Here is a 14,677-nt window from a genome sequence, read left to right on the forward strand (position 1 = left end):
GTGATGGCCCGTCTCTTATCTTATCGTCAGCGGCATCATGCGCGCCGTCACCAGCCGAAAAACATAATAATGCTCCCTCCTTACTTTAAAATATTCTCTGCGAGAACTGACATATCACATATGGAGAAATATCTAATTACTCAGTCGATACCTAGTCCTACGAGGATAGCGACTTGATTTTTTAATTTTAATCGACTTACACCAAAGTCAATCAAAGATTGATTACCCTGAACAAAAAGGGGAGAAAAGGCAAATAGATATTCCTCCTGGTTTTTCTGATTGTACTGTACAATACGATTCAAGTTCACGAATCATAAGTACAAGCGGAAACATCGACATTCAGAAGCTGTCCAAGTGGCCGCGCCAAATATCGTCCATAATCGTCATTTGTGCAGAACGGCGAAAATTGTCGAAGAAAAAAAAAAGTAAAAAAGAGAAAGGGGGAAAAAAAATACAGAAGCGACAGGGCGCCAAGAACTTCAAAAAAAAAACAAAGTATCTCACAGAAAATCTGGGTACAAGAAAGACAAAGGGGTATGGAACAAAAACTCAAAGATGTGAACAAGAAGGGGAAAACAGAAGAATGGTAGATACAGAACATGTACATTTAGGCCCAAAAGAACCCAGCAAACAACCAGTCGACCGGAAGAACATCGTACAAACATCGTAAGGGAAGATCAATGACAAGAAATGAAACGTGGACCGGATGACATGGGTCAATAGTTCCAATCAGTACAGATAGACCCCAGGTCACTAAAGGGAAAGAAAGTGAGACGGCTCAAGAGAAGGAACTGGAACGGAATTAAGGATTGCAGGAATCTCCATCGAGTCCCTTCAAACGCTGCGGGAGATAGGTATGTGTGATGGTGGCAGATTCACCGTTGATACCCCAGAGATATCGAACAGTTTGACTCCGTTAGAAACAGTTGAGCGTGCTCTTCTTCTTCTTCTTGTTGATTGCGTTCATCCGCTCTTCCAGTTGCGCCCGAGCGGCCTCGGCTTCCCGCCTTGCATTCCGTTCTTCTTCGACGGCCTGAAGAGAAAGCCGGGTCGAGTTGCGTTCCTTGCGGAGGGCATTAAGCTCGTCCTCGTATTGCCAAGCCTTCTTCTTCCATGCCTCCATGTCCGCCTTGACCTTTTGGCTCTGGGCCTCCAAGTCTCCAAGTGCCTCTTCGAGGGTGGCGGTGAGCTGCTTCTCGGCGTAGAGATGCTTCTCAATGGTACGGATGCGGGCTTCTTGGTCCTCAACGATCTGAGCGCTGACAAGCTCTTTGCTGGCATGCCGAGAGCTAGGCGGTGAGATGCTTCCAGCATTGGCAGTAGAGGCAATTGTAGGAAGGGGTGGAAGGGGTACGGAAGGCGGTGGGGAGGGCAAGGAAGCAGTGGAAGAGCTCTTTCGCAAGTTGGAGGTCAAAGAGCTCGAACGATCCAAGGACGAGTCTTGGGCTCCGCTGTTCTTGAGTTGAAGCTGCAATGGGCGTTAGCAACGCACGATGAAATTAAAGTTTGGGAATGAAGGCTCACCTCAAGCTGTTCGATACGGACACGGTACGTCTCAATCTCCTTTTCAAGGTTTGAAATCTTCGTGTTCGCTTCCTCCAGTTGTTGAGCGCGTTCTTGCTGGATGACAGAGAGGCGGTTGTTATGCTGGTCAAATGTGGTAGTGATCTGCTCCTCCAGTTCTTCAACCAGACGCACGCTCTTCTGCTTCTCCGCCGTGATCTCCTCAATCGTGGCATCCTTCTTCTTGATCAACTCCTCCTTCTGGCGCAGATTTTCCTCGAGATTAGCGACCAAGTGAGCGAGTTCGTTGACTTTGGCTTCCTGTTGGGCAGCCTTGTCAGTCAGCTCCTTCACCTGGCCATCCAGACCACCCTTGAGCTCCAGCTGCTTGAGAAGCTCTTCATTTGCGTCCACCAGCTCAGCGTATTTGCTGGCAAGGTTCTGCTTCTCAGACACAATATCCTCCAGTTGGTCAGCCAGAGTGACGGGGGTGACCTCCGTCTTGAGGACGTTAGAGACAGTATCCAGTAACTTGGATACTTCATCCTTAGAGTTGGAGATTTCAGATCTCAGAGCAAGCATGGCCTCTTCATGCTTAGCATTCTGCTCTGCCAGACGCGATTCCTGCTCAGCCTGCGCCGCAGCTGCAGCTTTGCTTTCCAGCTCCTCTAATTCACGCCTGTGAGATTCTTTCAAGGACACCAAGTCCGCCTTTTGAGAATCAACGAGGGCCTTATGCTCCTCAACGAGGGCCTTGTGCTCCTCTAGCTCACGCTCCAGTTCGGATATGCGAGAGGCGTAGGCCGCCGAATCAGCATCGTTGGTCGCCTGTGTCGAAGCGAGTTGAGCTAGCTGCTCCTGCGCAGCAGCATGGGACGCTTCCAGGCCAGCGATTGTCTCCAGGTGACGGGCAATCGTTGACTTGTGCTCCTCAATGTCCTGCTGCAAGCTGTCAACAATAGCCTGGTGCTTAGCCCTCTCGTTTTCCAGGTCCCGAGCAGCGGCGGCCTTTTCCTCCGCGAAGGCATTGGCTGCGGCGGCTTGTTCAGAACGCAAGGTGTCTACCGAAGCCAATGCAGCTTCCAATTCGGCCTTGGTCTCGTGCAACTGCTTCTCAGAAGTCTCCAGGGACTCAATGGCTGTCTGGTGCTTGCCCTTCCAGTCGGAGAGTTCAGCTTCAAGCTGTTCAATTTTAATTTCTCGTTCCCGCGAGGTCTCAGTGGTGTCGGTGGTGGCCGGGGCTTCCTTCGAGGCCAGAGCTTGGTTCAGACTTTCAATCTCAGCGCGCAACTCTTGCTCCCGTTTCCCATGGGCTTCCTGCATTTCCTTGATTTGATTCTCTTGCTGGAGGATTTGATCCTGCAATTGAGAGACAAGGCCCATATCCATTGGCTTTGCACCTTGCAAACTAGATCTTTCCCTTGTCAGCCCAGAGATGATGGTGGCCTTTGTCTCCATTTCCTTCCTGACACTCGCGTTCTCGGCCTCGAGAGCCTGGATACGTTCCATGCGGGTATGGAGCTCATGCATTGCCGTATTGAGGTTGTGTTCGAAGTTCTGCAAGGTCTCGGGGCGGTCCTCGAACTCTTCAACGGCAATGTTTCGGAGAGCAGCGAGCGAGCGGTGGGCACGATCCAGTCCCGACATCAAACTCTGACTAGTCATCCGACGGATGACTGGTGTTGGAGACGTAGGCGATGGTACGGGTTTGGATCTCTGAATCTCCTTCTTGAGCTCTTCCACAAGGCCCAGTGTCTCCTCGTGCTCTGCCTGCAGCTGGGCATACTTTTGAGCTACCAAGTTCATACCCTCCTCATGCTCCTGGAGCAGCTTACGCAGGTTTTCAATTTCCTGCGACGCTGACTCGGAGGCCTCATGAGACTCGACAGGTTCTTTCTTGACGCCATTCGCATCAGACGCTTCCTGCGAAGTACCCGATTGCTCGACCAAGGATAATTCCGAGGAGAGAGATCGCGAAGATGAGCGTTGTTCTCCACCTTTCGCTTCCTGGTCCTTCGTATCCTCTAAAAAAGACGTCGGCCGAGAGGAAGAAGCCGGTGTGCCGGCACTCAATGATGGGGGAGGGTGCCGAGACTCGTCAACAGCATCCTGCAACTCGGCAAGGGTACGGAGGGCTTCCTCATACTTGGCCGCGAGGAGTTCGTATTCGGTCTGGGTCTGTTCGTGCTGCATACGAAGGTCCAAGAGCTCCTGGGTGACACTCTCCAATTTTTCGGCAACGAACTTCGACTGAGCCGGACTTTGCTCAAGATCCCTGGCGGTCGCGGCACTAGTTTCAAGATGATCTTGCTCTTTCGACGCTTCCTTGGACGCTCCGGCATCAGCGTCGTGCTTGTCTCCGTCAACTGCGGGTGGATTTTCCCCTAGGTCCCTGTCATCATCCTCAGGAATAGCGGTCTCCGCAGCCTCGGCCAAGATATCAAGAGACATGCCTCTGGCCCGCGGCGTCTTGATGTCCTTGTTAGGGGCAGGCTCCGACACTGGCTGATCCTCTTTCTTCTCGGATTTCACGCCATTCTGTTGAATGTGATCGAGTTCATACAGCAAGTTGTCGAGCTTCCCGAGGCTCCTCTGGCGGTCGATCACATGCTCCAGTCGGTTTATCTCTCGCTGCATCAGTTCCATGTCCTGGTCAGCCTCCGCAAGACGTTCTTCCAAGGTTGAGATGTAATCCTCGCAATTGGATTCATTTTCACGGGCTCGAGCGAGTTCCTTGCGCAGCTCAGCGATAATAGCAGCATTCTTTTCCTCGCCGGATGTATGTCCGTCAAGTTTCGCTTCAAGATCATGAAGGTATTTCTCCGTGCTGGCTTCGCGGTCCATCATTTTCTGCACTCGAGCCTGCAGCTGTGCATTCATGGTTTCGATGTAGGCGCACTTGGTCTCACGCTCCAGCAGAGCGCTCTCCGTATTGGCCAATGACGCCCTGGTACTCGACAGCGAGGACTCAAGGCTTTGAATCGTCTTCTCATACTCGAGAACGACCTGCTCCACCGACTCCGCAAAGGAGTGGGAGCGCTTCAGCCGCTCCACTGAACTGTTACCGATGGCAGCGGCAAGCTCATCTGGGTCTTCGCTGTTGAGCTCGGAAGCCTTGGTGATTTCGGATATCAGCTTGGCGTGGCGCTGGCTCAATGCGTTGTAGCTCTCCTGCATGTCAAGGAGGTGGTTCTGAAGCTCCAGTTCTCGGTCGGTTGGGCGATCGCCTCGTTCCTGCGGTGCCGCACTCTTTCTCTCACCCGCTTCAGCGTTACGGATCTGTTGTCGCAGGAAGGCAATTTCCGCCTTGAGCCTGTCGATGACGGCTTGCTTGTCACTCTCGTCCGTTACCTGCTGGATACGAGGCTTGCTCTGAATGGCTCTGGCCCTCTGCGCATATTGCACAGTGTTCAAAGTCTCACTCAGATGGAACTCGGCGGGGGTGACACAGGCAACCATGTAGGTGATGGCATTCCCTCCCAAAGAGTCTTGCAGCAGGCGGGTGAGTTTTGAATCGCGGTAAGAGACGTGCGCCCCCGGTTGACGAGAAGACAGCTGGGAGATGACCTTCCCCAGGCTCGCCAAACCAGCGTTGATCGAGATACCTTCCTTTGCGCGTTCGCCGGAGGCGCCCGTGTTCTTGAGTCGCTCGCTTCCTGCAAGATCCACGAAATGAAGCTTGCTGTCAACAGTCACGACGGCATCGGAGGATGAGAGGGATTCCACGGGCATTGAGTGCCTCTTCTCCTTGGGAGACATCATCGATCCAGGGGACTTGCGTTGCACAAGGTTGAGACTGAAGACGGCATGAGACCGGGAGGACTTGGCGTTGATTGCGGTAGCGTCTGTTTGTCTGATGGAGGATCCAAAATTCAGCGCGCCCATGAGATCTTCAAACGAATTAATGTTAACCTGATTAAGACCCGTCAAGATAATCCGTCCCTTGGTATCTTCACGAATCGTAACGTTAGCCCGCTCGCTGGGTGGCGTCGACTCGGGAACGAGTAAATCCCGAAGTTGTTCATTGTAGATCTACGAGCATCGTTAGAAACGGAAACAACGGAAATTTTTTAATGCGCGTTCCCTGCCATACCTCAACATAGGTGGCCTTCAACTGCCAGTTTCTGTCCACAGGAGGCTTATTCAAACCCTGCGGGGTGCCAATGGAATATCGTGCTGGCGTACGCAGACCGGTCGACTGCGTACGGTTGTGTTTAGAGCCCTCGAGCTTCTCGAACAGCATCTGGGCAGCACGTGGGATAATTCCTAAGAGAGGATGATCAGTGCTGGTTGTCTTGATTTTCGCCCTCGAGATGCTGCATGGCACGACCTCCAGGCGAAAGAAAAAAAAAAGAGAAACACATCACGTACCCATTGCGCGAGGGTCATTTTGTTCACGAGGACCGGAGGTTCCCATGGTATAAGATTTGCCCGCTCCTGATTGACCGTAGGCGAGGATGGAGACATTGTAACCCTGCAGAAACGAGTTCACGCTGTCGCTCAGATACTCCCATATGCCCTCTTGGTCCGTCGTTTCCGGAAAGACTCTGTCGAAGACGAAGACCTTGCGGCCCTGCGGAACATCCACTGCCAGGCTGGTTGGCGAGGTGACATGAACCATCGAGCGTTGAAACCGCTGGGGGATCAACTCGTAACCAGGATCGGTGGGTTTCAAGGGCGGTCGCACTCGGACAGCTGTGATTGCACGTCAGCCGCTTGCTCTCAGCCTTCTGAATCGGGGTAACTCGAGCGGCCATAGGTTGGGGTCTGGCCGCGGAAGATGCGCAAGACATACCAACTTTGACAGCAGTCTTGCTATCCTCATCTGAGGCACGACTGCCTTTGTCCTGTCTGCTGCCTGTGCTCATGCGACTGTTGCTCCTGGGAGGCCGAATCATGCCGCTCATGGGCCGGGGGGAAGCGCCCGTAGGCGAAGCCGGCGGTGAGATGGTCATGTCTTCTTCTCCGGCGCGTTGATGGGCGAGGTATCAGAGAAAACAAATCCCAACCACAGAGGGTCTTTTGTTAGAAGACGATTCGCAGCGAAGAAAACGAGAGAATGGTCGCAGTCATCAGTCGTGATATGGAGAGAGAGAGGCAATACTTTGCGTCCTGCGCGTGCGTCACGTTTAGTCCGTCAACCCCTATTCGCGGACGGCTCCGCGACAGAGGGAACAATAAGAACAGCCTTTAAGGACGGATCGAAGAGGAAAACGTCATCCACCACCGAGACGAAGCGGCACTTGCTACCGGGGATGGCAGAAGTGGATGGAGGGACAGGAAGACAGAAGGAGCAGGGACAGGACGGGGGAAGGAGACAGCCTTCAAGGCCAGCGTCTTCGGGCGTGAGCGCAGGATAAAGAGGGAGGACGACAGGGCAGGCAGGCAGTTAGTCAGGACTTAGGAGCGTAATAATTTCTGGCCGAAGGGGAGGGTGGGCTGTTTGGAGATAGTTTAGCTTAGCTGGAGGCCGGTCCACACTGTCGGCAGGACGCAGAGGCCAGGACGCCAGGTCGCCCGTCCCGCGAGCCTGGGAGGCAGAAAGGCCGAATCGGAGAGAGCAGCGGCGGCAGCAGCCTCTGCGCTGGCTGGAGACGTGGATGGGTCGAGCGGTCTGGAGGCGAGAGGAGCCACGCAGGAGCCGGTTCAGGGGAAAGCAGGCAGACGGCTGTCGGGAGTGACAAGGTTAGGCACTAAGCGACTAGCCTGGCTGCTTACACATGGCAGGCGTCGCCCGGCTGGAGGCCGGCGCGGACCGACGACGATGCCGCGACCAAAAGGGAGAGAATTGACGATGGCATCTCGGGACAGCTCTATTCCGTCGAGTACGGACACAGACAGCCTGCAGTACGGAGTGGTATCACTGCTCTATGCTCTACGGAGTATACGGAGTACTCGCATGTCTCTCCCTACACGCCACACCGTTAAGGCTGGATCAAGAGTAAGACACGCCTGATGCGAATCGATGGTTTGGGGATGCCCTATTCGGAAGGCGGAGACGTGTCCGACATGCGCACGTTACGCAGCCTTAGGAAATCCACTTGCTTGCCCCTTGCCCACCCGCTGCGGCAAACAGCACGCAATAGACCGTCCGTCGATCGCTGCATCGCAGGAAGAAAATATCCCCGGCATTGGTCACTGAATATTATCGCTGAAATGAGTCTCATTCTCGCTCCTCGTTGTGCTTTTTCTCGTGTTGATGTTCTTCCACAGCACCAACGGTTTGACGGCGTCGTGTCACGGCAGGTCCATGGTTCCTGGTGGGCCACGCTTTGCTGGGCCAGGAACGGGTTTTACGGTCGAACACCACGTGCATGGAGTCATTCTCGCTCTTACTCTTTATCACGATCCTGGCTAGTATTGTTTTTTTTTATCATAAGCGTCAAGCTGCAATCTTGGCGCCTTCAGGATCGAGGCACAGAGGCGCTACTTTATACTTTCCTGAATTGTGTTATTGTGATAGACATCCCTCCGTGCCGCTGAACCCTGTCTCGTCGATATCCATACGAAGAAGACTCCATACGCCGTGTCTTGAGCGTGTGGAGGCCAAGACAATGCCCACCATGCCAATTGCTCGCGTAGATTGATATGATATCAATTCCTCGTGGCAAAATATCCAAACCAGCAAGGGAAACGCCATCGCCACGTGAATGCAATCAAAAGTCTCGTGTCAAACAAACGCAGTAGGGAGTCGAAGGAGACGTTCTATCGACAAAGCATCAGGATCGTGCAGTGGTATGATACCTGCTAAACCGTGGCTGAACGGAGCAACAAAAGGCGCTGGAAGAAGATATGATTTGTCCGTCAGATGATAAATTTCTCCGTCAGCCTGTACTGAGTGTACTCCGTTTCCGTATGCTTGTGACGAGCGACTCATGCAAAGCCAAGGGGGAGCGCGATCAAGGCCAACGGCGCAGATCCAGATACACTCGCGGTAAGGCGCGGCTGGCCAGCTAATGCAGCCTGGGGCCGAGAAAGATGAGTGGTCAAGTCGACAAGTTGACACCGCAGGCACGAGTCTTTTCCAAATGACATCCCACTCGTTTGTCCGCGGCATTCCGGAGATGTTAGTCGAGCAGGGATCGGGAGGCGCGGTTGGCGTGCTGACCCGTGACCGCGTGCCTGAGCCGGACTGCCACGGCTGTGCCAAACTCAAAATCGTGGAAACGCTTTTAGCCTCGCTCTCGGCCCAGGACGGCGCGGCAGCAAGCAAGTGCACAGACTTAACAAGGCGCGTTAACTTCCAGGAGAGCCTTTCGCGTTTGCACAGAAAGAGCTAGCGCAAGGGCAGAATGTGGAGAAGGGCAGCCAAACCCTGTTGGGTGGCTGGCTGCCGGACGAACAGGTTCTCAAGAGGCTCTCGGAGCTCCGTTCTCCATCAATTACGGAGTATTCTCCAGAGACTTGAAACGAGCAGGAGCCGTTGAGAGTTCGGAGTCGAACACGGCTGCCAGTGGTTTGTTTCAGATGTTGTTGTTCAAGGAACTGGTGGTGGAAGCACGAGCAGGCTGGTGGGTCTCTACTGAGCTACTCCGTATTCGCCTTGCAAACCGATAAAACCGATATTAATCTTAATAGCTCTTGATATGGGGATTTCCAGCAGGGATCCGTGACGAGAATGCTCAATTCTGCGTCTGTCCTGACTCTTTGGACGAGGACTCGAAATTGGGATGAACTGGGAGTGATGCAGGGCAGCAGCCAGCAGGAGGGATCAAGACTTGGGATAGCAAACGGGAAAGACGTTTGTAGATCATCGGGCTAACAACCGTGCAGGAGTACTGTTCGCCATTCGCAAGAACCCCTTCGCTATGCAAGCGAGACAGCACCTGTCGTGTGTCGACTCGTTTGATGATAAATCCCGTGCCGGATCTAGACCCCTTACGAAGTGACTACGCCGCTACGGAGTAGCTAGGTAGATTCTTATCATTATCGGTCTGACTTTCACTTCACAAGCTTTTTTGCCTTGTCGTCCCGAATAATGAAACAAAAAGTAATTACGCTAATAATAATCCGTTTAAGACCCGAAATTCAATTCCTCTACGGAGTATTATTGTTGTCATTATTATTTCCCCAAGATAAGAAACTTACTCTGTAGACGACGATAGAATACGAAGTAAGCAAGCAATAATAAGCTTTGCTGCTTTTCTCGGGGATATTTTCCTTCTTGAAGAAGAAGAAGCACTTAGTTCTAAGTGGTGTCAGCTTCTGTCCATTAATATATTATTCTCACGTTCGCGATGGGGGTTAGGTTAGGAGGGATCGGGATGTGGGGACTCGATTTACTCGAACCGATCTGCTGAAGCTTTCGTCTCGTTTCACGTTTTTTTTTTCAAGCAGCGGAGGAAGATCCAGTTTATTCTTAAATCTTAACGGCGAAGATTGATTATTGATTATGATTATGATCTGACGCGTTATGTACATATGCAAGACTCTCTCTCGGCAATAATCCGGTAGGTAGGGATTATTTATTTTGCACCCATACGGAGTACTTCCGGAGTACATACATAGCCCTATTCTCGTCGATCCGTGCAGGATTTTGCAGGATTTTGCAGAACCAGAACCAGAACCAGAAATGGAACTACGATTTCCTTCCTGTTTGTACAGTACAGTACATACATACCAGGGTATTATTTTATTCCTCGCATTATTGCTCTGCAGGGCTTAAAATGTAGATAGAAGGGGAAGAAATAAAAAAAATAAAGAGTCTCTCTTCGACTGTAGTAGTAAGGAGTCATCTTATACGCAAACAAAAACAAACCTTGTGGACGAGTACTTTCTCTGTGGTCCAGATGAAAGAAGAATAACATGCAGACTAGACTGCAGAAAGCCTTACATCATCATCATCATCATCCAGAAGAACAAACAAATCCGTCGATTCGAAACGGTGCTCATGCTCATATCAAGCTTCGAAAAGGCAAGGGAGGTACTCCGTACCGAGGCTGGAATCTGCATATATACATACTCCGTAGAGACAGACAGACCTGTGACTTCAAGTCCGTGCACTACCTGCCTGATTTGGTTTCCATCAAGGTCCGACACTCTTTGGGCGATATCCTTTTATCTATCTCAGACATCATGTAAAAAATTAGGTAGATAGCTGGCATTATTATTATTACCGTCATTTTGGCGATTTCTCTTAATCAGCATTTATTACTCGTACGTAAAATTTAAGGGAGACAAGAGAAAAGCTATAACTTTATTTGTACGGAGTGCTCTGGACAACATACCATCTCTTCTAGTCTAAACTTCTTGTAGACAAAAAAAAACAAGTAATTATAATAAAAAAAAATTGAAGATGAAAGTAAAAGTAAAAAGGAGCTAGCAGTTTAAAGGGAAAAGTGAAACAATCGCCATTAATCAGGTTGTACAGAAGAACATTTCTGCGACTGCTCCAAAGTTTGCTTTTTGAGGTATGTATGTACCTATACTTTAATATTGACAATTTCACTTGCTCCATGGGTCCTATTATAGCTGTATACCGCAGGCCTCAAGTAATGGGAATGAGCCGCTGAATGAAAAACAAATGATCTCAGATCTAGGTAGATTAATCCCACGTCAGGTAAACTACTTACCTATGTAGGTATGTACAGTACATATTTGAAAAGACATTTTCACGGTAGAGCAGAAAGTTAAATTTACCCATGAGGTCATGCGGACCTCACAGTACAAAATACCTAATTCGCTGACCTTAATTCCTTAATTGGTGAGGTCATTATCACATCACATCACAGGTACAGACATCTCAACTAGGTAAATATACCTAGCTATCTTACCTAGGTAAGTACCTAGAGGTAGCTTCCTCCACCTTGAAAAATAAACTGTGTAAAGGCAGTCTGTTACACATCTATCCTATCTTGCCTTCTTTCCTTCCTAGGCTCTATTTGTTCGTACCTATTTCGACTATACCATGGCTCCAGAAGACGAAATTTCAGCCAGCAACCAACCGCCTCAATCCCTCTCTTCCTCCTCCTCCTCCTCCTCCTCATCCTCAAATGATAACACCCAGCCTCCCGAGGCTTCTGCCGACCAACCTGCAGAGGACCGGGACAAAAACCCTCCATCGCGACTGCGATCCCTTTCGCGGCAGCGGCAACGACAACGTCAACATATGCGAGCGAGGACGAGGAAGGCTAAATCGGAGTATCCGAAATAAAATGAAATAAATAGGTCAAAGCAACAAACCTGGACCAGGATCAAGACCGCGAAAAACAAAAGGCAGAATGGAGAATGGTTTACCTAGATTTAGTGCGGATGAGCTCTGTCGAGTGGGGGATTTTGAGAACTTGAAATTAGTTTCAAGTCTGGAGCAAAAAATGGGATGGGCTTGCATTGCAGAGATCCTAGCACTAGCGCTGTTTGTGAAGGAGCATTTATTTGTATATTTGCTGGAGATAAAAACAAACATTAAGGAGGAAAAAAAAGTATATGTTATAGTCACTGTAAATGAGATAAAAGGGGGCTGTGTTATAGATCTACATTCTTGTATACAGTTTTTGATAGCATCGCATCACATCAAAAGAGACATTTCACCAAGAGAAACCAAATATGTACCTAAAATACCTGAGACTAAGGATCCTAGGAGATGGAAGCTGGCCTTGCCGCTCTAGGTAGTTCTTGGATTTAAAAAAAATCAGCTTGTTGTCACTGGTTGTTTATGTTATACTACTGTAGGAGCTCTAGTCTAGGTAGTGAGGCAAAATTCAGTCATCTCATCTTATCAGTCACAGATTATCTGCTGCAAAGGAGTCAATTAATCACTTTATGGTAGAAGGACCTTGCTACCTCTTTTATAAGTGAGATAGATAGGTATGTGCATGTAACTATCAGATTGCAAGAGGAATTCGTCGGACGCTTTTTCCAGACGTTTCCAGTGAGGAATTCTTTTCCGATGAAATTGATTGGTCGTAAAAGAAAGGTAGCGCCGATAATACATAAGCGGATAATATATCCATTGGAGCTTTGTTCTTCGGGTGTGTATGAAAGTCTTAGATCTCATGCGGAAGGGAAAACGCTGAACTAAACACTTCGCAGATAAAATAGTCGTATATATGTATGTACTGTATTGTACATAGGTATATATTCAAACTATTTAGCATATTTACAATAGATCTTTACCCTCCAGCTCATTCAAGTGCCTAGATCCCTCTCTTTCGCTCTTTCTCTCTCTATAGATATATATTTCACACAATCAACCACGGAGAAATTCCGAATTTCCCATAGATCTGCCCTCAAAGCCAGCAGCTTAAGCTGTGAGCGGCCCATTCTTGACCATAATCGTCAACACCTCGTACAAGACGTCCGCGGCAGCCCTAAGGTGGGTTAGCAGAAAGAAGAAGAAAAGAAAAGCCTGCTACTGCCACTCACATAGTCGTATGCTCTGCATTGGTATCATACGCCGGCGCCACCTCGACAATGTCAGCACCAACAAAGTTGATGCCATCCAGTCCACGGATGATAGTCCGCAGTTCACGAGTCGACCAGCCACCAGTTTCAGGAGTGCCAGTAGCAGGGGCGACTATCCGGACCCAATTAGCAACTCCAATCAAGTACGTCCTAGACCAGTATTTATACTCACAAGCTGGGTCAAGAGTGTCGATGTCAATTGACAGATAAACAGGGTTGTCGCCAACGCGGTCGCGGATCTTCTTGATGATTCCGTCGGTTCCTTTAAAGCATTAGAAACGAATTTTCAAAGACAGAAGACTCGTAAAGAGAGAAGACTGGCGAAATCATACCAATCGTGTCGATCTCTCGGGCCTCCACAATCTCGAATCCACAGTAACCATCGTTCTCGTAGTCAGACGGCCCAGAAAGTGTGGTGCGAATACCCGCGTGAATGTTGGTGTCGTTCCTGAGAAGGCCCTCCTGCGCAGCGTGGTAGAAGTAGGTTCCGTGGTTGATAGATGCGACCTCGCTGGGCGAGCCGCCAAAGACCTTGGGCTTCCATGTGTCCCTGGAAGAAAGGCTGTGTGTTAGCGCGGTACTGTTGCACTGTACAGTACATACATCAGAAAATCCTCACAGATGGCTGTCAAAGTGAATGACCGTCACCGGCCCATATGCCTTGTTGATACTGCGCAGCAGGGGAAGCGTGATGGTGTGGTCGCCTCCCAGGGTGATGATCCGTGGCAGCACCTTGCCGGTCTTCGAGAGACCCTTCTTGTCTGCGTCTGTGTAAGGCTTGCGCATGAGGAGGGTGTTGTGTCCATCTTCGATCTGCTGGAGCGCCCAGGTGTTGTCGTAACTAACAGATCGTCAGTCGAGTTCGTTCACTGCTTGTTGTCTCCTGCATAGACATACGAAGTCACAGGGATATCGCCGCAATCGAGGATCTTGAACTCATTGTGGAAAGGGTTGGCCTCCAGAGGCACGTTGTATCCGCCGCTGAATCCCAACTTGCGTGAGCCTTTTTGATCGAATAAATAAGCCTCTGCCTTTTGTAAACAGAACATACTAGAGATTGAGACGGCGAGAACCTTGTCTGATGCCGCTGGGACCAAAGCGGGCGCCTGGTCTGTACGAAGTGCCCGTGTCGAAGGGCGCGCCTGTCAAGAAGAGCAGTCAGCTGACCGAATGGGACAATCTTCCCAATAGATATAAACCTGTCCACATCTCACGACACAACACGGATTTGTCATTGAAGAGAAGCAAACATACCGATGAACGCAATGTCATATTTCTCCTCGTCGCTGGCAAGACATGGAAAGTACGGCAGCCGCCCGAACGTGGAGATGCCAGAGAAGACAGCGTCCGCCTGCCAGGCAGAGAGGTCAGTCAATTGCGTCGCACCTTTCTGCAGATGATGATCCTATTGCCATCCATACCTGAGTACCGCCATCCCCAGGCAGCGTGTTGTACCACAGACTCTTGTGCGGCCCAGCAATGGGCTTTTGGCCATGATTGCCGTGGGCAGTGGCCAGGGCAACCAGAGCAGCGAAAGACAGCGTTGAGACGATCATCGTGCCTACAATGTCGAAGACTGAATCCTGAGAGGGAGAATACGAAAGACGACGGGCTTTGAGATTTGAAATATGGACACAGACACTGGAACTTCTCCGAAGGATTCCAGCCGGGGGGAAAAGCCGAAGCTGGATCCAGCTGGTGGAGTGGACCGATTGACTTCCAGGACCAGATTATTATTCCCTAGCTACTACTAGGCTCGTCGGGATCAGTT

General features: G+C 50.3%; 3 protein-coding genes across 3 annotated transcripts; 1 reads left to right on the forward strand and 2 right to left on the reverse strand.

The window, feature by feature from the left end:
- Positions 1-916: 916 nt before the first annotated feature.
- On the reverse strand, positions 917-6,458 carry T310_1908 (Kinesin family protein; the record flags this gene model as incomplete). The annotated part of the gene is made up of 5 exons (XM_013475254.1): positions 917-1,468; positions 1,525-5,535; positions 5,597-5,769; positions 5,875-6,198; positions 6,299-6,458. The coding sequence occupies 5 exons, from the start codon at positions 6,456-6,458 to the stop codon at positions 917-919; spliced, it is 5,220 nt and encodes a 1,739-aa protein (XP_013330708.1).
- Positions 6,459-11,410: 4,952 nt separating this feature from the next.
- T310_1909 (uncharacterized protein) lies at positions 11,411-12,110 on the forward strand (the record flags this gene model as incomplete). The annotated part of the gene is made up of 2 exons (XM_013475255.1): positions 11,411-11,603; positions 11,671-12,110. The coding sequence occupies 2 exons, from the start codon at positions 11,411-11,413 to the stop codon at positions 12,108-12,110; spliced, it is 633 nt and encodes a 210-aa protein (XP_013330709.1).
- Positions 12,111-12,745: 635 nt separating this feature from the next.
- T310_1910 (Agmatinase) lies at positions 12,746-14,462 on the reverse strand (the record flags this gene model as incomplete). Its single annotated transcript, XM_013475256.1, has 7 exons — positions 12,746-12,812; positions 12,868-13,168; positions 13,239-13,486; positions 13,526-13,747; positions 13,804-14,017; positions 14,161-14,296; positions 14,328-14,462. 7 exons carry the CDS (start codon positions 14,460-14,462, stop codon positions 12,746-12,748), a joined length of 1,323 nt encoding a protein of 440 aa, XP_013330710.1.
- Positions 14,463-14,677: the final 215 nt, after the last annotated feature.

This window comes from Rasamsonia emersonii (assembly GCF_000968595.1).
Source record: "Rasamsonia emersonii CBS 393.64 chromosome Unknown ctg1118621760005, whole genome shotgun sequence".
NCBI classification, from domain to species: domain Eukaryota; kingdom Fungi; phylum Ascomycota; class Eurotiomycetes; order Eurotiales; family Trichocomaceae; genus Rasamsonia; species Rasamsonia emersonii.